Here is a 24,715-nt window from a genome sequence, read left to right as displayed (position 1 = left end):
AGAAGTTTTTAAAAGATGCAATAAATTATTGTCAATTGAGGAATCATAAGGCAATTATTCTTCAGAACATAAATTTTATCTGTTATGTAAACTAATTCATTTCTCCTAAGATCATTTTAACTGTGAGCAGTAAGACTATCATTGGGTTGCTATGGCATAAATCACAGTAAAATTTAAGTAATTGAAGCAAATGGTTTTTAAAAAATATTTTAGCTCCATTTGAATTGTTTTCACCTCTTGAAGAGAAAAACTTGATAGATAGATGGGCACTCATCTATTTAAAATCCAGACTTTGGTATCTACAATCAAAGAAAATACAAGGGTTTTGTGAAACATGACTTTTTTGGTTGAGATTATAATTATTCACAGAAATTGAAGATAGAATAAAAAAGATACTAACCTGACTTTTGCTTTTTTTTTTCCTGAAGAGAATTTAATAATCAAATGCGTTCTGTCTTGATTTGGCCATTAATAACAAGTTGGGTACCTTTCTCTAGAGGGTTTTTGATAAGTTTCAAAATTCAGGATCCACTTTTTCTTCTTTCTTTTAAGTCAGAAACTATCATGATCCAGTGTGACTGCTAAACTGTAAGGCTGTGCTCTAAATTCAGTTTTACAGGCAACATTGTTAATGTAAGTTTGCTTTGAGATTTATATAATAAACTTTGACTCTTATGTTTACTTTGAATCCTTACTGTGGTATCTTTTTGATGATTTCCATTTGGCATGCCTACTTAGGCTTTCGTTTTACTAAACAAAGTAGGTTTTATGAAGTATCTTACAACTTGTTAAGTAGATTTATTTTTTGTCTTCTGAGACTTTTTAGGAAGTTGGTTAGCAAATCTTTTTTTAGGTTTTACTTTTCTATAATTTTGTATTAAAGAGAAATATATTTACTGTAAATTATCTTTGTAAAATTTTGAAATAATATGCAAGTATAAAAAATGTAAAAAATTTATCAATAATTTGATTCTTGTCCTTTAACCACTACCAATGATTTATATATCTCCAAATTGTTTGCATATGCAAATATATTAGCATAACATTCTATATTTATTACTATACTTGATAATATTTTGTGGCTGTGTCTCTGCATTTTTATATAGACCTCACTCTTTTTAATGTATGTACAGTACTTCATTTTATGAGTTGACTATGTAGTCAAATGGACATACAGATTATTATAACTCTTTTTTTTTCAGACAACAGTTCATGAACACCCATGTATACTGGTTCAGGTGCTTCTAGAGGAGATATTTCTGAAATTAGAATTAGGCAAAATCTGTATTTAATTTATAATTTGGTAGATGTTGCTGAATTTTTCACTAAAAGATTTTACAAATTTATGTACCTGCAACGACATTTAAAGTACCTTCATCATTAGCAAAACATGGACCTTACTGCTATACATTTATCTACTATTCAACACTTTGTTTCTCCCCATACCAACAACAGTAGAAGAATATGACGTGGGACAAGAAATTGCTTATAGCTTGCCAAATGTTCTGTGAAATATCGTTTACATAACGTCTCAATGCCATGGATTTGAAGATGCACTATTATTTTATACACTGCTCATGAAGACAGAAAAATACTGCTGGTTGTGGTAGCTTACACCTGTAATCCCAGCACTTTGGGAGGCCGAGGTGGGTGGATCACCTGAGGTCCAGAGTTCAGTATCAGCCTGGCCACATGGTAAAACCCTGTGTCTACTAAGAATACAAAAATTAGCTGGGCATGGTGGTGCACACCTGTGGTCCCATCTACTAGAGAGGATGAGGCAGGAGAATCACTTGAACTCCAAAGGTGGAGGTTCCAAGAGAGCTGAGATTGAGCCACTGTGCTCTAGCCTGAGTGACAGAGAAAGACTCCATTTCGAAAAATAAATAAATAAATAAATTTAAAAACCATAATTACATTATTATACACTATGATTTCATCATGATTAAAACTACGTTAAAATGTAGAAAAACCTGCATGTTAGAATCAACAAAATATAATCATATATATTTTTGTGCCAACACACAAATACATACAAATACATATACAAACACACATAAATGAGAACAGAAATGATATATGTATCCACTGGTCAAATATTTAAGAGGATATGCAATCAATTGTGAGGATGATTACTAAAGAGATAGCTTTATTAGGTAGGGAGCTTAGACACTTGCTAGGTCAATTTTACAAAAAGATACTTTCATGCTTAGCTTATTCCATATTGTTAGGGCTTCTACAGCAACTACTTCCAGTCTTGAACTTTATTTACTCTGTGATAAGTTGAAAAAATATACAAGGAAATAGTAAAATGAAATATACTAGAATGCCAACAGTGATTGTTTCTGCCTAATGTGAATATGGCCAGTTTTTCTTCTTTTATTTTCTTTTTTTCTCAAATTGTCTGCAGTTATAATCCTCAAGATATATAACAGAAATAAGTTAGAGTGAGTCCAGTGTCCTGAGGCAATAGATAAAAGGCTAGAGATTAGATATTAGAATCTGTTTCTGAATAGGAATGTGTAAACCTGTCTCTCTCTCTGTAAACAAGAAAGAGTATGTATCTCTATTCAGTGATAAGGAGAAGTGGTGTTAAATTTGTGGAAATCAATTTCTATAAAGAAAAGTAAATGGGGTAGGGAATGGAAAACCAAGCACTCTGGAGCTTTTTCTTCCCCCATGTGTATACTGGGCCACTTACCTTAGGATAAAATGTAGAGGGAGGGTTGCCAGTGAACTTGAAATGGAAAGGTCATGAGAAATAGACTAAGTGAAACCTTGCCCAGACAGAAACGCCCTCCACATATTAAGAGAGAAGGAAGGAAATTGGTTAGATGTTTTCTTGGTTGCATTTCTTTGCCTAGATACTGCCTAATACATGAACAGAGTTCATAAAGTCAAGTTCATTCAGGGACTTTTCTAAGCAAAGCCGCAAAGAAAGCCATGGTAAAATTACATCTTATACAGATATTGAGTATATTTTATTCTAAGACAATTATGTCTTATAATGCATGAGGAAAACTTTCTTCATGACATGTAAAATTTTAAACCCTACAAAATTTATTAAAAGTAAACATTAATATTTAGTCTCTTTATCAGCTTTTTAGGAATAATGGGATTTTAATAAGCAGAGGATACAGAGAAGCATATGGGTGAAGAAAGGAAAAAGCACAAAAGTCAGAATGTTTCTGGTTTGCTTGGGGCTACTTTGCAAACTCTAGTCTCTCTGGATAATACAAGACAGAGACAGGATAGTGGGATACAAGGCTGGAAAAACACATTTAGGTCAAATTAAGAAGGTTCTTGAATACTATTATATTTGGATTATATAATGCAGACATTAATGAGCCACTGAAATTATTAAGGAATCAAAGAGAGAAGTTCTGATCTTTTTGAATACATGAAGCAAATTCAGCCAGGCATGTTTAGGTTGAATTCAGTCACTTTCAATAAAGAAGAACATAAAATTACCATAACCAAAGCAGTTACCATGGGAGTAGCTAAAATTAAGCACCAGATTTGATTTGAGCCGTGAAGGAGCTAGAGATGAAATAATTCTAGTGTTTTTATATTCAGAAAATGTAGTATTTTTCTAATATGTTATAAAATGTTAAAGAATAAGTTCTACTTATAATAGCTGTATTTTTTTTTGTATATTTTGGTGGCTTGCTTCATTGTGGCTTTACTTAGAAAAATATCTGAATATAAAGATGAAATTTTAGACTATGTCCATGGATTAGCCAGCATCCAGACAAACAAATTCGAAGTGGAAATGAAGATAGAGTTCAGGTTTCGAGAAGATAGAATATTTTAATTTTGACATTGTTTAACGAATGAAAAATATTATTGTGACTCTATTCTCCCATAACCCTGTGCAGGTCTCTGTCGTAGCATGTAACATACACACTGAAGTCATCTATTTACCTGTCTCCTTTGACAAACACAACTGTCAAGGACAAAAGTGCATTCTTACTATTCTTATACTCTCAGTACCTATGGTAGTATTCCCATGTAGGAGACACTCAATGTTTGTTGCAATGAACTGAAATTAGGAAATGCACAGATCTGTACTTTAGGTCATAAAATAAAATTGAAAATAAAGGTCTAGAAATCCTTCAATTAGATATAAGATCCAAAGACAAAAAAATTGTATTTTATAATTATGGTTGAATTTTCAAGTGCTATATATGTTATTTCAAATAATTTTAGCATAAAATATGTTAAATGCAAATACCTCAGATAAAGGTTACAGACTTTAGCTGCATTAAAATGATCAATAATAAAATGTATACAAATAGTACTCCTGAATTTTTTGTTTGCCATAAACCTCAGATGAAACTGGTCATCATCATCATCATCATCAAAAACAACCTCAAAAATTAATACTTTGTGCTCTAACTGTGTACTCAACACTGGGTTAAGAATTGTATGTCTCACTACTGTTTTACAAATTGTTTTGAGATATTTCTTGCCACATATAACAATGAGGAACCTGAAGCCGAGGGAAGTTTTGTGATCGTTTTCAAGGCCACAGACTGAGTCAGCAAATAGCAGAACTGGAATTAAAAACCACGTCTTTCTTTCCGTAAAGTCAATGCACTCAACCACTAAGATATGTCATTCTGAAAACTAACTGGAAAATTAAGAAAATAATAATACGCGAGCAAAAATATTTTTTATAACTTTATCAGATAAAAAGAAAATTGTCACAACTTCTCCTTTAGAACTGATGTCCCAATTCCCTCTTTTTGGAAGCTCAGGTTCTGAAAATGCTAAATGTATCATAGTCCACAGTTACAAGCATGAAGTTGAAGTTTCCTCAGTTTGAACAGGAAATAGATCATCCCAGAAGGAAGCTAAAAACAAGTGTTGGGAGCAGCAGTGCTGATTCAAATGGTATTAAGAGAGCTCGAACGCTTGACAGCAACAGCTATTGAGTTGGCATGGTCATTATGGACTGATTCTAGAAATATCCACACCGAAGTTCCAGTCTTGCAGCCATGTGATCACATTTGCACTGGTCACTCAGATCTGTGTAATGGTATTAGATACAATAAGAAACTAGAACCTTCACTCCACTGTGTTCCTAGAAGGGGCAAGGTTGAGATTTTCCTAATCAACACATTTTATCCATCTATCTATCTATCTATCTATCTATCTATCTATCTATCTATCATCTATCTATTTATTTGAGAATTTTTTGCTCTGTCATGCAAGCTTGAGTGCAGTGGCTCAACTATTAGCTCACTGCAGCCTCAACCTCCCTGGGTCAAGCCATTCTCCCACCTCAGCCTCCAGAGTAAGTGGGACTACAATCACAGGCCACCACACTGGGCTAATTATTTTATTTTTTGTGGAGATAGGGTCTCTGCATGTTACCCAGGCTGGTCTTGAACTCCTGTTCAAGTGATCTTCCCAACCTAGTCTCCCAAAGTGTTGGGATTATAGCAGTGAGCCACTGCACCTAGCCACCATTTTGTATTGATACTTCTTAACTTCATTTCTGCAAAGATTTTCCATTATTCGAAGAGAAAAAAGGTAGAGAATTAACACAATATAGAGTAGGTCAAGTTTGTCTAAGCTATTCCTACCACATTCCTAATCTGCCCTATACCAGCCACTATTAAAATCATATTACAGTAAGGATTTTTATTTTTCTTAAGCAAAAGAAGTCTTATCAAATTAGTGTTATTAGTTTATTAGTTTGTAGTTTGTATGGTATTAATTTGTAAACAATTTTTGGTTTATAGTTGTATAATGATCATAATGAATTTATTCTATGTTACTGGTTCACACAAAATGAATGTTATTTTAAGTAATTTGGTTTACAACTTGGAAGTCTGTAATTTTTTTTCCTTTTAAAGATATCTATATTATTAAAGCTTGAGAAACTATTCTCTGGAGGACTCTTATTACTGGGCAACAAACTATCTTTATTAAGACTAAAGGTGGTCCAGGAAGAAAGGGATTAGAAAGGTAGACAGTGGTCATCTAGGGTGACTGCGTTTGGATGGCACTGATTTTGGCAGAGATGAAGTGCCACATTTTTGTTTCTCATCAGCATTCCTGTCAGGAAGTAGAAAACTTGCTGGATGCTGTCCAAAAGTTGTTATCTATTTTTGGAAAGCCAACTTGTCAGAAAAGCAGAGTGTGAGGCTCCAGATTTACTAGATTGGTGTCTTTAGTTTATGAGGGATATTCCTGCGCTTCTTGGTCTTAGAACACATTACAAAAGGCAAAATACTTCTTTAGAACTACGAAAGTGGACTGTGAATGGAGTGTTTTGCTTTGTTTTGTTTTTTTAAGAGCTGTACACAGTACTTGTGATGACTTGTGGTATGCAGCTGGATGTGGAACTCTTTGGCTGGTGGGTATAGTTTCTTTCCAGAAAGTTCTCAGTGTTGCAGTATTCCTCTATGTGCAATCACATCTTCCACAAGAGTCCAAGGAGGTAATAACAATCTTAAGAAGATTTAGAAATTGGCTGTATCAGCGATGGTATTTGGCTGTCCATTAGGCCCTTTGTAAACATAACACCTGTTTCAGAAGGCTAGTGATAACCAAAACCTTTCAAAAATGTATTTATAGATGCATTGATTTTATTTTCCGTATTTTGCACATAAATGGAATGTATGCCAGGAGGTCATACACTGAATACGTTTAGGAGAGGGACAGAGTTTCAAGTAGCAAAAGGATCTTTAGGATGTCATCCAATTACTTTTCCTAGACCTGGAGGCTGGCAGGAGGCCATGTGGAACTGGGTCAGGTATACAGGTGTTCCCTTTCTTACTCAGTGAGCAAATGGCAGAATTGGGTTGTCAGTAGCTTTTTAGGTCTACCCAAAGTTTCCCCTCCCTCCGCAACACCCAGAATATTGTAAAGATGATGTAGTTCCAAGGCAGCTCTTAAGAGTTGATGTATGGAGCCAGATGTGGTGGCTCATGCTTATAATCTCAGCACATTGGGAGGCTGAGGTGGGTGGATCACCTGAGGTCAGGAGTTTGAGACCAGCCTGACCAACATTGTGAAACCCTGTCTCTACTGAAAATGCAAAAAATTAACCATGGGGAGTGGGGGGTGACTTTAATTCTGGCTACTAGGGAAGCTGAGGGAGTAGAATTGCTTGAACCTGGGAGGCAGAGGTTACGGTGAGCCAAGATCATGCTATTGCACTCTAGTCTGGACAGTAAGAGTGAAACTCCATCTCAAGGAAAAAAAAAAAGAGTTGATGTATGGGAGCAAAGCGATGTATAAAAATCAGAAAAATAATGGCTATTTTTTTCATGAATAGTTAGGTCCAGTCAAAAGCTTGCAACTAGTATGAACTCCTGAGAACATTCATTTTTCTTTGCTAGTTAGACATTTACCAGTGAGATGCAGTGAGAAGACTATGTTTACTATGCATGAAAATATAAAACTTTATTAACAGTATGCTACCAAAGGCATCACATATACATATAAATATTAAGGAAATGCCCAAAGCACAGATATTAACATAGGCATAAAATGCTATCCAATCCTAGAAAGAACATGGATGCATGAATGCAGAAGGCGTTCAGAAAGACTTGGTAAATATGATCCGCATTCTTCCATCCATCATTTGTTCCTTCTTTTGTAACTGTGGATCACAAAATTAACAAACAAAAAATTGTGAGTCATCTTTATATGTTTAACACTATGATCAATGCTGAGAGCGAGGGCAGTCTATAAACTATATAACACATTATCTTCTTCAAAAAAATTTTGTAATCTAGACAGTGAGGCAGAGCAAACAAAATATCTAATAATACAAGTATTAAAGGAATTATAATAGGAAGCTAGGGGAAAGAGACAGAAAGAAGGCCTTCTTCTGATAGTGAAAAGGCTGATTGGTTAAGAAGATGAGAAGGGTCAGTGAATTTTAGGTGGGAAAATCACATAAAACATCCTTTCGAATGAGAGTTAATAACTTATGTGTAATGGTAATGAAGAGAACAATTTGAAAGGATAGAAAAAATTATATTTAAGGGACAAAAAATATCTACAATAGATAAAGGACTAATGGACGATGCAGACAAATTTCATGCAAATAGATGAAGCTAAATTACTACATAATAGATGAATAGAAATAGGACAGTGATGTTAAAAATGTCATATATATTACATATGACTGTTCCTTTTTTTCTCTCTCTCTAATATGCTTTAGTTTACTTATGTTAGATATATGATTACATTATTTGTAATATATATAAAAATATATCTGAGTTATATCTGAGCTTTCTGATATCTATGTATTTATCTGTTTGTCTCAGGTCTATACAGCCTGTTTTGCCTAGGTTCCTATTAGTTTATGCTTATTTTGGGAGAATATTATGTTTATATATATATATATGTAATTTAAAAATATTGAAATACTTTTAAATATAAAACTATTTTTGTAGCGTCACCAAAATGACAATTCCAATTTTATGTCAATGCATAATATCAAATGTCTCCTAGTTACTGCAACATTGTTTCAGTAATGTCTATATTTAAAATAGACATATATCTTAATTTTTTAGCACTCTCTTTAACTATCATTAGTGTTCCAAATTGGATGACATATGATTGTTTATGATATCTAACCATAAAAGGTTGGTGATCTGAACACAACAAATAGGAGTGAAAATGGAAGAGACAGAAATAAACGTTTCATAAAAAGCAATGAAATTTAATGAATGGCAGAAAGAATAGAAGTGATAAAAAGAAAATTACTAATCATTCAAATTGGAACAATCAGAAAAAAAAGAAAACAGAACTCAAAACGTTTGGAAAATTGGAGGTGTCAAAAACATAAGGAACAATTACACAAATAAACATCTTTTGGCCTTGAAGCCCCATGATACTTCTCTGTGCCAATAATCTCAACTGTTTCTAATAAACACATTCAAACTCTTTGAGTTTCCAGATATGCACTAATTTAGTTCTAGTATGAATTCTTCTTAAAATATTAGCCATGATTTTGAGACTGTATGTTTACTGATGCATTTATCTGAATAACCAGAGACTTTATGAGTGTCTGAAATATAAATTTCTTCTGCAAATGGGAACTTACAAAGGAGTTGTTTTACAAATGAGAAACTAATGCCTGGTGAGTTGAGTGTATTGCTCTGAATCACATGGATAATAATAATGAGCAAACCTACACTAACTGACTAGATATCAGGCACTGTCCTAAGAAAGTTATGTATTTTGATTGATTTAACCTCATAATACAACTTATCAGGTTAGTACTATAGTATTACTATCCTCATTTTACATTGGGAAGATGAAATTCAGAGAGGTCAAGAAATATCGGGTCAAACAGCTATTAATTGAAGAGCTAGGAATTTAACCCATGCCCTCAGGCTCAAAGGTTTTTTATCTACTGCATCCTTATTTCAATCATCAGGTAAACCAAGAGGAACCAATTGTGATGATTTTCAATTCTAGAGTTTATGTGCAGAATGGCACACATTTAGGGAAATTGCTTTAGAAATATTTCTTTTACACATGAAAGAGAACACACATTTATTTTAACTACATAGATATACTCTTAATAATTAAACTGAAATAAGGCACTCACACTCAGGGATATGCCTACAAATCATTACATAAAATCTCTTTAAGGAAGAGTAAGCCTCAGTCTTTGAAATTACCTAAATAACTTGTTAATATTGAAATATGGAAATACAAATAAAAATTAAACCTGAGTTGTGCTTAGTAAGTATTCAAGTGTCTTGAATCAAAAAAGCTTACTGGAAGAACATATTCTGAAAGCCACTTACAACATTCCAATTAAAAATAAATAGCAATTTTTAAAACATTATATTCTAATAATGTTTAACAAATTTCTAAAATGTTTCTATAATATGAAGAAAAACATTAAAATTATATTTATAAATATTTCACTTAATAAGAATTGAATTTTAGAATACTCACATATGCTACTTAAAGATTATTATTTAGTGGAAAGAATTTTAAAAGAATGCTGTTCCATTTATGTTGTGGGGTAGATTATCATTCTTGTACATTGAATTGAAACTTTAAAGGATTTACAGCTTTTCAAAATAAACTGATATCCACAGACAGCCATTCACATTAGATAAAACTCTTGAACAACAAAGTTTTATGTAAACAAATAATTTCATTATCTTAAATTATAATAGAATGTAATAATATAATTGCAAGCAGTGACCGATATAATTATATTTGATTCGGTAAATTAAGAGTAGTCTATAGAACTCATCAAACCCCTCAGACAGAAGTGACAAGGGGTCATCTAGGTTTTAGACTGCACAGGGACATCTGCATTCCCACTTCTGCATCTTGGCTGGGGCAGATTAGAAATCACGTAGGTATTAAAAAGAATGGAGACATACATAGCGTCATTGACAACCCACATTAAGCCATCCTTAATATCAAATGTCTCCTAGTTACTGCAACATTGTTTCATGCTTTATATTAGGAAGGAAGGAAAGAAGAAAGGGAGGAAGGAAGAAAGGAAGGAAGGAAGGGAGAGAGGGAAGGAGTGAGGGAGAGAGAGAGGGAGGGAGTGAGGGAGGGAGAAAGGAAGGTAAAGAAGGAGGAAAGGGGGAAGGAAGGGAAGGAGGGAGAGAAGAAAGGAAGGAAGGAAGAAAGGAAAGAAGGAGAGAAAGAAAAAGAAAGAAAGGCATTAGGCTCCTAATAAAACAGGAAAAGGGGTCAAATTGACTAAAGGAATGTGGATTTTTGAGGACAACTATACAATCAAAAATAACACAGTTTTCTAGAAAAATAAAGAGGACATTTGCCCTAATTTTAAATGCAGTTACTATGAAAATATTATTCCTTAAATGTCTATTATTTTGAATAAAACTTATTGTTAATATTGTTAAATTCATATTGTCAATTCTTACTGTTACTTAGTTAATAATTTACTTTTATAAGCATTTATTTATTCATTATAATTTTCAATTTGCATCTACATGAAAAACTAGAGAAGACACGTGTCAGAGGGTATTTAAAACTCACTAATATTACCTTCTCACACTTATTTTTATTTTGTTCTAACTTGGTATTATGCTTATCAAAAATTATAAATTCTATACTTCAAAAAACTTAAGGCAAAACTATTCCCTAACCTATTCTAATCACTTTGATGATAAATGACTGCAGATCTCCACTTAAATTGGTAAAATAATTCAAACAAAAATATTGAGACATGTTGCAATCTGATTTTATATATTTTTTGTACTTTTTGATATACTATGTCACATGTATATTTAAATCTGTTAATAATTTCATCATCCTAAATTTTCTTTTACAGCAATAAGATTTAACTTGTTTTTAAAGACGTCAAACTTAGCTGAGTGAAATAGAATTTCAGTGAAAAATATAAAGCTGGAAAGATATAAAGAAACAATACATAAGAGTGCTTAATTTTTCGGATAAAAAATCAGAATGACAAAGGTATTAATTATTACAAAAAAGTAGTATTTAAAAACTATACTCAAGTTCATCTGGCATTCAATTCACTTCTCTACCTACTGAATCTAAGAACCGGAAGCCATTTTGAATGCATCGTATTTTCCAACTCCAACTGAAAGTTTGCAGTTACTTAATGACCTCTTAAGTGCTAATTGAACACTAATTGAATGCCTACAAGTTAGGGAATTTATTAATCCCTGAGCCATCAATTTGTTAAAGATCTCACATAAGAAAGAAATATATTATGGAAAGGCATTTATACTTTAGCCCTCACACATTAATCCTCATGCTTACCCTGGGTTGAGGGGGATAAGGGAGGATAGAGATGAGGATCTGGGGAGGGTCTGAAGGGTAAGGCATGTATAGAACTCAATTGTTCTTTCGCATAATAGTGTTTCAATTCTTAAAAGCACATATTATGCTCCCCAATAGAGCTCATGTTTCTTTACATTTTCCATTTCCTCTTTAATCATGTTTCAAATCCTCTTTGTGATTTCCAAGGTGTGACCTTAGTGCTGAAGCAAGACGCGCAAATGATTAGATCACCGTGGGACTCAGCTGACATTCACAGACTCTTTCTAGATAATTCAGTCAACATTTTAATACGTCAGATCCACTGGGGCAGTTTTGTTTGCGTTCTGTTGGCTTGCTTGCTTAGTTGTTCGTCTATTTGTTGTAAAGAGGAGTAGCTCAAAGTCAATCTAATTCCGATAAATGGCCAGGGTACAAAATTCCTGGCCCAGACACTGTGTTTCTTTATTATTATTATTATTTTAATCCTAAGATTGCAGTTTTAATAGTTACAGAATTCCTTACATTCATACGAAATTTATATGTAAATATGCCATGTTTACACTTGACACAGTCACATGGACTGATTCTAAGCAAAATCTTCAATATCTGAATAAGAACACGTGGCTTTTATAATTTTGCTAGGATCTAATAATTTTACAATGATAATTTTTAGCTTTCTATGTTATTTCTAACCACCCAGATATTTGTGATTTCTGATTATGTTTCCCAGTATTTTCACTATTTTCTCAGCTCGGCATTTTTGTGGAAGTATGTCCTGTATGTTCCTTTAAATCTGATAAATAGGTTAACAGACTAGAACATAAAAAAGAGTCCTGCAGAATTCAAAAAAACAATTCGCTCCAGAATGACATAACATTTATGTATGATTATTCAATTAATTTCTAATCTTCCCTGTGAGTAACACTAGAGACCTTGCCTAGTGCCATACTGACTTTAAAAGTACTTTAGACTGCCTTTGATGCTCTGCTGCCAGTACAATGATTTACCATTTTACACTGAGGATGATAATTCCTAGTACTATTTTGCAAAGTAAATTTGGCATAGAGTTAAATATCATATGAAAGTTTTTCATGTGATACATAATAAAAAGCTTACTTCAAGGCATACTTTAAAAGATTAGGAAAATTGTTGCTTTTATGGGATTATAAATCTTAAACAATTTGAATTTCAGTATTTCTACAAACTCATTAAGTAACCCCCCCACACACAAATATATTTAAAGACGTATTTCTAATACATAATCTACTTCATTGTTACCATGATAGTAGTTTCCTGGAAGCAATAAAATCCAGGAGATTCTTACCGAAAAGCCAGGGAGCTTTGGTTGATTGTGGAGTCAGGGAGTTATTCACAGCATTGACTTGGCTTCCATAATCATTCACTGGAGAAAGATACAGCCAATTAAAACAGATAAACATTGTCAAAGTCTCATATTTGTACTCATGATGCATAGCACAATGTTGAAAAAGACTTCTGGCAATTTCATTCACATTGCTATGCCAAATTAGCAAACAGTGGATCTTTAAATATATTGTAAGGCAATATTTCCATGGGTAACAGTAGTTCTTTGTCAAAAAAGCATAACAGTTGATGTTTAAGTCATTCCTTAAATAAATGCTGTAGGTAGATAAAACTAATTGATTTTAGGTGGTATTCAGTAACTGTTTGCTCTCATATTTGTATAAATGTGAAAAGTTTTAGAATTTTATTTTGCTAAAATTGTACTGTAATATTTTCAGGAAGAAAAGTTAAATAATGTAACATAAAAAGTATTAGAGCTATGAAAACAATTTCTTAATTTTCTACGCTTTCTAAAAATATATATAGTCACAAATCTCAGATTGAATGAACACAAATATATCTTAATTTGCATGGCTAAAACAAAACCAGAGTAAACTTGAACATCGTCTGAGATGCCTTGGTTTTAAAAGGATGTCCATAAATGAACTAAAATGAAATGAGAAATAAACTTACAAGTGTCTCCACAGGTGTTCTTGCATTCTTCCAGTGTCTCAAAGTTGTTCATATTGCCCAGACATCCACCATACTTAAAACGTTCACACTGTTTTGTCTGATTGTTATAAAAATACCTGGTAATATAACCTCGACATATTCCAGGATCTTCTTCCAAAAAGCAGAAATCTGGCTTTCCTACAAATTATAAAAATGTCAGAAAGCAATATTCTTTTTTTGTAAATAAATTACTGAGTTTAATATAATTTATAGTAACTGACTAAGTTATTTAAGAAGTAAGCATAAAAAATTAAAAGCAAAAATTGAACTATATTCACAACTATACACTAATAAAATTACCTATCATATTTCAGGACTGGCATTTCAAATTCTAAATTTCTCATAGTAAATTGATAGGAAATTATGACATTTTTATGAATTTAAGGAGTAAAAGAATTATTTTACCATGTACCACTCTTGGATTGAAATTAAAAAATATTATGGTGAAATGTGGTTTAATTATTTTTAATATGTTTATCTGTATTAACATTCAGGAAAGGTCTGTGAACATTTTAAGTTATTGAGTGTGGCTTCTCAGAAAAAGCAGTGTGGTGCATTGCATCACTAAGAATGGTTTAAATTTTTAAAAGTTGAAAAAGAAGATTTGTGGGTATGGAAGTTTTCATGGCTAGCCTTAGAAGTTCTTGAGTTCTTATGCGGGAATTAATATCTTTACTAGGTAGGACATCCTCTACTGCTGTGTCATTTTTTTTCCTGCTTCTTGGCATTGGAATGACTTCAGTAATGCAGAGGCAGAAAGGAAATACATGTTCAAGGATTGGAGAGGCTTTTGCAAAAGACTAATACCTCTTCTTTGATAGTGCTCCAAAGCAGGCTAAACTCAGCTGTCACAAAAGTTTGTGCCACTGTGATCTATATCACCAGCTATGTCTACATGCATGAACTGTGAAAAGAAGTGAGCTAATTTTCAAAATTATTATGCTCACAAGGCATTGTGCTTGAATGTTTTAGAATGAACTCGAAATTCTTCTCAATTTTTTTATTCCTGAGACTATGTTACCACATAGGCAAAAATGAACTGTGGTACCTTTTTCATCTTAAAGCAACATGTTCTTCTACATCAGAGAAGCAATACCCATGAGTGTTTTAAAAATTAAAAAAAACCCTATATATTTAATAATATTAATGATTTCTGCAGCAGTTGCAGATCTACAAAAGAACCAACTCCTTATTAAAAATTATTTTATTAAGTAAAATTTTCTACTGTAATATACTTTTAAAAGTCTATTTACTCTAACTTTTCAATGTATTAATTTGAAAGTTAACTTTGTGTCTTCTTCATTGCCTTTTGTTCTTTCAAGTGACTGTTTTTTTTATTTTTAGTTAAGTGTAATAATATATGGGGAAAGGAATAAAACAATTCTTTAAATATTTTTCACATTTATAAGGTAAAAAATACATTCAGTTACTATCATTTAATTTGTTTTAGTCTAAAGGTGTACTTTTTATGAAATTTTAAATGACCCGAACAGAAGATGCAAGAATTTTATGTTTGCCAAAAGTGGATGGGTGAAAAATATTGCATATAAAGAACATAAAAGTCTAACAGATTATGCTGATAAGTATGATTAAGAAACTGTACATATACATAAATATGCACACCTAACATGTACCTAAAAATATTAAAAATAAACAAAACAGAACAACACAAAAATAAACTGTACAACTCCTAATATGTAACCACAAAAATTAAAAACAAAACCAAAAAATAAACTGTATTTATTGTTATTATTGTATTTATTGTATTAATGTTGTTATTTTGCATATGAAGCCCCATTGGGAAACATGAACTTATTTGAAGACAAAGTTGAAAATGCACACATGTAAAATAATTCTTTTTTGGCCTGCAGTTTAAAATACAGTTGTGAATCAAGAAACTAATTTCCCATATTTCTCAGGTAAATAAATGGACTGTCTTACTGAATTTGCTTACATAATCCTTGCTCTAAGTTGGTGCTCAATTGAAATTGAGTAACAATGCAGACTGGACAAGCCACAGCATTATTACTTCTAACTTTTGTTTGGATCTGAATACTTGGTAATCGTCTTGGACCAAACTTTCTTTCAAAGGGATTGTATTAAATCTCAAATTTCTTTATAATGGTCCAATGCTAGGAAGCATAATACGAAGTTAACTTGAAATTGATAGAAGTCTTTTTTATAAATAGGTGTTAGCATGTAAGCATTTTAAACATTCATGTAAATACAGCTTTATTCTTTAACTTTAATATATAATATGAATTATGAACAATTGAATTTTGAATTATAAATATATACTTTATAGCATAATTGTATATAAAAATATTACCTGTATTTTTTTTTCTTATTCTATGTTTTTGGTAAAACGTCCTAATATTTAGATATTGGTATTTTCTTTCACAAAAATATCTTCTTTTACTTTGTGGACAAAAACTTCTTTATCATAAATGTGCCATTTTATTTGATATTACAGATAAGGCCTTCATTTAATCGAAGTACTAAACACTTTTGTCAAGATGAGTTTAATATTTATAGGAAGTTTTTTTTTAATTGTAAGTAAGTACATACATTTACTTATGTTTCTTGTACAAACTTTGCTATTACCTTTATTTTATAAATTTTGATTACAATTCTGGTCAGTGAATTGAGTCTAAAGATTATCAATGTGTCACAGATATTTTCAAGTCTTTCCCACAAAAATAAATCAAAATAACTAAAACTAAAATGCACTTTGAGTTTCATGGTCTTTTTGTCCCTAAACATTTAATCTCTTTGTTCAATATTTTCTCATTGGAAATGTAAATGCCGCAAATGACAATTGGACCAAAGCAGTTTCTAGACCTTTATTAAAAGGAGGTTGGTTTCCCTGATCCATTGATAACATTTTTTCTTGTGCTGATATATTTATGAAAAAGTAATTATTTTAGGCTACAAACAATAAATAATATGATTTAAATTACACAATAAATGTACACTTAAATGCTAGATATTTATTTTTAAATGTCTTCACTTACTTTTGCATGTGTAACTAACTGCTGGCAACTCAGAGACATGCATCCATTCAAGGGAATATTTGATAAAACTTGCTAAAGCCACACAATGCTGAGATTAACAAGTGATTAGAGATCAGAGAAATAAAGTAAGACTCAAAACATATAAATCTCTATCTGGAAGATGTTAAAATAGCATGTGTGGCTCTGGACTATGATTGAACTAAATCTATATATCATGCTGCATTAGAATTAGGGTAAATATGGTGTTTGGAGCCTCCTCTGACAAATAACAATGTTTATATTTTTCTTATTATTGAGTATGTCAATTGAAGCACACAATACATCATTTCAAGAGTGATATATATGATCCATCTGTCATATGGGTTATGATCAATCTCTTTAATGGGCTTTTGATCAACCTCAGGGAAACTTAAGAATTGAATATTGATACTGAATCAAGGACCAGAACAAACAAACAAACAAACAAACAAACAAACAAACAAAAAAGTGAATATCTAAATGCCTTACATAAATGTTTCAAATTTACAAATGAATGTTTACCATTTTGAAATGTTGTCTTTATCATCTTTCCGTTACCTGTAATCAAAAGAATATATGCATATCAATTGCCACAATTTATAACGTAATATTGTGAATTTGGATTTAACAAACTAGAGTAATGTATTTATCACTATTAAAATTTTTCTTATATAGAATGTTTTAATAAAAATTAAATTTCATTTTTTTCTCTAAAAAATAATCTTTTCTGTTTCCTGTAATCATGAAACTACCTCATTTCAATATAGCAATGTTTTAGGAACTATGACAAAACTTGCTAACACACTTACAAAGCTGAGAATTCATAGTTTACTGTTCAGAATATCTATAATTAAACTAATTATTTAAAAAATGTGAAATACGAAAGTAATTCAAGCAGGCTATTTTGCATATAAAAATAATTTGTTAATTACCTGGGAATAAGAGTGAAATTAACCAGAATTATTTCCTTTCCTTTTTCTTTCCCCTGCTTCATTGTCTCAACCCAATTGCAAGTTTCATTATTATTACTAAGGTAGAGAAGAAATGAAACAAAAGTCATCTGGGACACATTGTTTGGTTTAACATTTGAATTGACAGAATCATTTCCTTCAAAACCTAGAAGGCGAGTTGTCCTACCATATTCCAAGTATGAATTCTAAATTCTAATTTAAATGATAGGTAATGAAAATCAAATTGACAAAATAAGTCTATGTAATTTAATTTGTTCACATAGACATTAGGAAAGTTGAGTGATATTTATTTTGCTGTGGAATCATTTGTTTTACAGAGGAAATATTTGGTCAAAGCAGGTTACAATTAGTTACCTAACCAGAGACCAGTTATATGGCCAGGTTAGTTAGTTACATGACAGAAAGGGAGAGAGCCAGAAGAGGGAAGAAAGAGAGAGAAAGAATATGAATTGAGTTGTAAGCCTCTTTTAGCCACTGGATCATCCTTTTTCTCTTGAAATAGTTCTTCTATGAAGAGTAAAATGTCTGTGAAAGGGAAACTAATGGATACAAACTTCTTTTCAAATCATACTATGTTTTATTCAATAGCCTTTTTAAAAAAGAGGGTGTGTGTGTGTGTGTGTGTGTGTGTGTATAGCTATATCTATTGAGGTAAGTTTATTTACTTTGTTTTCATTGCAACTAACCAACTTAATATTAATGTTTTGAACTAGATTATAGACTGTCATATAATATGACATTAAAATATTTAAATATAAAACTAATATGTTATGATTTAATTGATAAGGAGAAGAAAGGAATATATACATATAATGAGTACATAAAACTAGAACACTAAGCAATTTTCATTCCTTATTTACCGACTGACAATAGTCATAGGGTGGGAACATGAATGCTTGATTCATACAATATTTTATGGAACATCTATTTTGTTTGTTTATTGTTTCATTCTAAATAGGATTAATTTAGCTAATATACATGCCAACTAACTCAATGTGGGTTAGCACACTAGAATTTTAAGTGTACTTATATTACCAATAATTATCTTTGTGTAACCTAATAATAATAACCATGGGCTCTCGAATTTGTCCATGAGGAATTTAAGAAATGAATATACTGAATCATGGACCAGTAAAAACAAACAAGCAAGCAGACAAACAAAAAATTGAATATCTAAATGCCTTACATTAATGTTTCCATAATTTGCATGCCAAAATCAGTATGACAGCAATTAATAGTTAGAAAAAATTTATAGCAAATTATCAAGTTTTCTTAGATTTAGATAGGACAAACACTTTACCAGTGCTTTTTAAGGAGTAATGATAGAATATTAGGCTAATTTTCATTCTAGTACTCTTTTGAATTTCAACTTAAATGAATTAGTTTTAATGTTTCATTATGAACATTAAGATGTAAGACTGATAGTGAAAACATCGCAGAATTTGCATTTGGTTGATAGACATTGGCATATAATACTTATACCTCAAACCAACGTATTGATTTTTGTTTCTAATCTACTCAAAAGTGTACCATATGTAAATAATGATATGCTCATCTGGGTGTGCAATGAGAGTGTCAGATAAATATCAATTGTGTGGAGTTGGTAGAGAGTGTTGTCCAAATCTTTTATATCCTTAGTGATTGTCTGTTTACCTTTTCAGTCAATTACTGAAAAACATGTCTTGAAGTATGTAAACTGAATTGAGAAATTGTATACTCTCACTTCTGCCAATTTTTTCTTTAAAAATTTTGGAATTCTCTAATTAGGACCATGCACATAGACATTGAGGATTGTTATGTATGTTTTATTAATGGGCCCTCTTATAAATATCTTTCTTCTACCTGGTAGTATTTCCTATCCTGTAGTCTACTTTTACTAATCATTCTTATGGTTAGTGCCTACATGATATATCTTTTTCCATCATTTCACTTTTAATCTCTCTGTCCTTATTTTTAAAGGGCCTTTCTTATAGACAACACATAGTTCTTGATTTATTTTTGCATACAGTCTGATAATATATGCCTTTTAATTGGAGTGACTGGACCATTACATTTTAATTTAAGCTAATTACCATTAAAGTTTAGTATAAACATCACTAGCTGTTTGATTTTTGTTTCTCAATTCTTCTTTGTTTCTGTTTCCTTGTTTTCATGTCTTCTTTAGAATTATTGTAATTGAGTATTTAATGATACTTTTATCTTCATTATGGGCCTATTCACTATTTTTGTCTGTTTCGTTTTTTTAAAGGTTGCTTTAAAGATTGTAATGTACTCATCCATTACAGTCTAGTGTCACGTAACTTATGTCATTGTCACCTGTAGAAATCCCAGAATTTTACAATAATCTCATTTTTTTCATCTTCTTTCCTGTGTGCTTTAAGTCCTTTAATACTAATTGTACTGCTGCTCTACCAGGAATAAATTTCTGCAGACAATGTTGATTTGAAAAGTGCTTACTTTAAGGAGTAGATTAGTGATTGGCAGTTTTTTTCTTCTCTTTTAGTTCTTTACTTTTTCCTTTTAAATTTTTCTTTCTTTTTTTATTTTCATAGATTTAGGGAATAGAACTATAGTTTTGTTATGTGGTTATATTTCATAGTGGTGAAGGGGATTTTAGTGTAACCATAACCTAAATAGTGTCCAGTGTACCTATTAGATCCCTCACTCTCCTTTCATCCTTATATCCCACTGAGTGTCCATTGTCTATTTGTCTATTATTCTACTATAACCACATGTAAAGATTATTTACCTCCCACTTACAAATGAGAACAGGTGCTATTTGAATTTCTGTTTCTGAGTTATTTCACTTAAGATAGTGGCCTCCAGTTCCATCCATGCTGCTATAAAATACATGATTTTTATTTTTAATGGTTGAGTAGTATTCCATGGGGGGGTATATGTGTATACATAAATATCATATTTTCTTTACCTAATCATCTGTTAATGGACACTTACGTTGATTTTATATCTTTGCTATTATAAATAGTGCTGTGCTAGAAATTCAAGTACAGTTATCTTTTTGATATAATGATTTATTTGCTTTGGGGTAGATATCCAGTAGTGGGATTGCTGGATAAATAGTCTATTTCTTATGTCTTTGGGAAATCTCTACACTGTTTTCCATAGAGATTATACAAATTTACATTTCCAGCAACAATATATAAGCATTTTCTTTTCTCTTAATCTTCAATATCTGTTATATTTTGTCTTTTTAATAATAACTGTTCTGCTGTAATATGATATCTCACTGTGATCTTAATTTGCATTTGTGTGATGATTTGTGATTTTCAGCAGTTTTTATATGCTTGTTGGCATGCTTCTTTTGAGACATATTTTTTTGTGTCCTTTGTCCATTTTTTTAAATGGTTTGTTATATTCTTGTTGAATTGTTCGAGTTACCAGTAGATTCTGAATATTAGTTTTTGTCCAATTCATAGTTTGCAAATATTTTTCTCATTCCTTAGGTTATTTGTTCACTCCGATATGTCTTTTGCTGTGCAGAAGATTTTAATTTACTTGTGGATCAACTTTAATTCTCATTTGCCTATTTTTGTTTATTTTCAATTTGCTTTTGAGGTTTTAGTCACAAATTTTTTGCCTTGGTCAAATATCCAGAAGAGTGTTTTCTAGATTTTTCTTCGAGAATTATTATGGTTTTAGGCCTTACATTTATGTCATTAATCTATTTTAATTTTTGTATAAAGTGAGAGACACTGTTCCACATTTATTCTTCTGCATATGACTATCCATTTTCCCAACACCATTTATTGAATAGAGTGCCCATTCACCAGTGTGTGTGGTTTTGTCGATTTTATCAAAGATCAATTGGCTATAAATGAATATAAATAACTGTTACATTCAGGATGGAGGCTGTACCCTGCAAAGCCACAGAGGCAGAGCTGCACAAGACCATGGGAGCCCACTACTAGCATCAGCATGACCTGGATGTGAGACATGGAGTCAAAGGAGATTATTTTGGAGCTTTAAGATTTGGCCACTCCGCTGGATTTTGGACTTGCATGGGGCTTGAAGACCCTTTGTTTTGGCCAATTTCTCCCATTTGGGAAAGCTGTATTTACTTAATGCCTGTATCCCCTTTGTTGCTAGGAAGTAACTAACTTGCTTTTAATTTTAAAGGCTCATAGGCAGAAGGAACTTGCCACCTCTTGGAGAACACTTTGGACTGTGGACATTTGAGTTAATGCTGAAATGAGCTAAGATTTTTGGGGACTGTTGGGAAGGCATGATCAGTTTTGAAATGTGAAGAAAGGTGGTTTGGGAGGGACTGAGGGTGGGGTAATATGGTTTGGCTGTGTCCCCATGCAAATCTTATCTTGAATTCCCTCGTGTTGTGGGAGAGACCTGGTGGGAGATAATTGAATCAATCATGAGGGCAGGTCTTTCCCCTGCTGTTCTCGTGATGGTGAATGAGTCTCAGGAGATCTGATGGTTTTAAAAAGGGGAGTTTCCATGCACAAACTCTCTTCTCTTGTCTGTCATCATGGGAATTGTGCCTTTTATCATATGCAATGATTGTGGGGCTTCCCAAACCACGTGAAACTGTGAGTTCATGTAATCTCTCTTGTACATTGCATGGTCTAGGTTATGTCTTTATCACAGAGTGAAAATGGACTAATACAGTTCTCTATTCTATTTCGATTGATCTATATTTATTTTTATACCAATATCATGCTCTTTTGGTGATTACAGGCTGGCATCATTTGAAGTCCAGTAATTTGACATTTTCAGTTTTCTTTTTGCTTAGGATTACTCTGGCTATTTGGGCTCTTTTTTGGTTCCATATGAATTTTACTATTGCTTTTTCTAATTCTGTGGAAAAATGACATTGGTATTTGGATAAAAATTACATTGAATCTGTAGATTGCTTTAGGGATTATGGTTATTTTAATTATATTGATTTTTGCAATCCATGAGCATGGAACGTTTTTCCATTTTTTCATGTCATCTACAATTTCTTTCAACAGAGTTTTGTAGTTTTCTGTGTAGAGATCTTTTATCTCCTTACTTTAATGTATTCCTAGGTATTTTGGTTTTTTGTAGCTATTGTAAATAGAATTGACTTATTGATTGTTTTTACAGCTTTATTGTTATTGGTAGATAGAATCTTTCAACTCTTTAAGAAACTTATTCTCTTTTGAATTGTTTTTTGTAAGAAATTTGTAATTATTTTGGTCTTTGTTCCCTTACAGCTAATGTATTATCTCCCCATCTCCTTTTAAGATTTACTTTATATCTCTGATTTTCAGCAATTTAACTCCAATATTTATTTATGTGTTTTATTTTTTTATCATTTATTATTTGTAAAGGCTCTTGGTTCTATATATTATAATTTTTATCCAGTGTGGTTAATTCTTTGGTATTTTATTTGTTCACATATTTTTTCTGCTGTGACTCTCAAGATTTCAATTATACATTTTGGTTGACCTGTTGATATTGTGTCACTAATTACTAGGCTATATGTTTATTTGCTTGTTTGTTTGGTCTGTTATTTTCCACTGTGCTTGATGTTAAACTGTTGTGCTGTTTTCAAGTTTGCTAATCTTTTCTTCTGTAGTGTCTAATATGGTCTTAAGTACATCTGGTGATTTAAAATTTTTATATATTTTTCAGTTTCAGAATTTCCATTTAGTTCTCTTTCATATTTTCAATTTATCTCTATATTATGTTCATGTTTTATTTTATTTAGTATGTTTATAACAGCTATTTTAAAGTCCTTGTTTGTCAATTCAATCACCTTTGTTATTTCTGTCTGCTTAAACGGAGTCATTTTTCTCCTGGTTCTTGATCACAATGTGCTTCCTCTTTGAACATTTAGTATTTTGAGGTATTTTTGGATACTTTTGAATATCATACTGTTGGTCGATGAATTTTATTGTCTTCGGCTAAAGAATGTTGAAGTTCATTTTTGCAGGTAGTTAAGTTACTTGTGAATTAACTGAATCCTTTAAGTTTGTTTTTAAGCTTTGTTAGGATGAGCCTAAAGTAGCTTTTACTGTAGGTCTAATTTAGACCTAGTACTAAATTAAATACTAAATGTTACTTAGTCATGTGGGCCCTTTACCAGTTGTTCCACTTATAGATCCTTAATAATTATTTTCCCAAACTCATAAAATTTCACTTATTCAATTAAATTTTTATTATTCAATAAAAAACTCAGAGGGGACCCTATCAGATTTCTAGGGTGTTTCTCCACACAGGTCCATCATATTTGCACTGAATTAGTCTGATTTCACTCTGCTGATAAAAACATACTGAAGACTGGGCAATTTACAAAAGAAAGAGGGTTATTGGACCATAGTTCCACCTGGCTGGGAAGGCCTCACAATCAGTGCCTCCCCAAGGAGGCACAAGTCACATCTTACATGGATGGCAGCAGGCAAAAAGAGAGGTTGTGCAGAGAAGCTTCCATTTTTAAAACCATCAGATCTTGTGAAACCCCTTCACTATCAAGATAACAGCATGGGAAAGACTCACCTTCATGATTCAGTCATCTCCCACCAGGTCCCTCTTACAACACGTGGAAATTATAGGAGCTACAAGATGAGATTTAGGTGAAGAAACAGAGCCAAACCTTATCATTCCACCTCTGGCCCCTCCCAAATCTCATATCTTCACATTTCAAAACCAATCATGCCTTCCCAACAGTCTGCAAAAGTCTCAATGCATATCAGCATTAACTCAAAAGTCCATGGTCCAATGTCTCCCCCAAGATGTGGCAAGTCCCTTCTGCCTATGAGCCTTTAAAATCAAAAGCAAGTTAGTTACTTCCTAGACACAATGAGGGTACAGTACTAGGTAAATACAGCTGTTTCAAATAGGAGAAATTGGCCAAAACATAGAGTCTACAGGCCCTATGCAAGTCCAAAATCCAGCAGGGCAGTCAAATTTTAAAGTTCT

General features: G+C 32.1%; 1 protein-coding gene across 3 annotated transcripts in view; it reads right to left on the bottom strand.

Moving 5' to 3' along the window:
• TFPI (tissue factor pathway inhibitor) overlaps positions 1-24,715 on the bottom strand; it is an 87,369-nt gene that overhangs the window by 4,251 nt on the left and 58,403 nt on the right. For 2 of the 3 annotated variants that reach the window (XM_010351589.3, XM_003940840.4), the window contains 3 exons: positions 17,349-17,384; positions 13,756-13,932; positions 13,085-13,162 (listed from right to left, as the gene is read on the bottom strand). In XM_010351589.3, the coding sequence (XP_010349891.1) occupies positions 13,085-13,162; positions 13,756-13,932; positions 17,349-17,384 (291 nt within the window). Of the gene's footprint in view, positions 1-7,393; positions 7,619-13,084; positions 13,163-13,755; positions 13,933-17,348; positions 17,385-24,715 lie in introns of those variants that run through there. The other variant, XM_074399372.1, reaches the window with a different exon arrangement.

This window comes from Saimiri boliviensis, chromosome 5 (genome assembly GCF_048565385.1).
Source record: "Saimiri boliviensis isolate mSaiBol1 chromosome 5, mSaiBol1.pri, whole genome shotgun sequence".
In the NCBI taxonomy this organism is placed as follows: domain Eukaryota; kingdom Metazoa; phylum Chordata; class Mammalia; order Primates; family Cebidae; genus Saimiri; species Saimiri boliviensis.
This window is presented reverse-complemented; position numbering and strand designations above follow the sequence as displayed.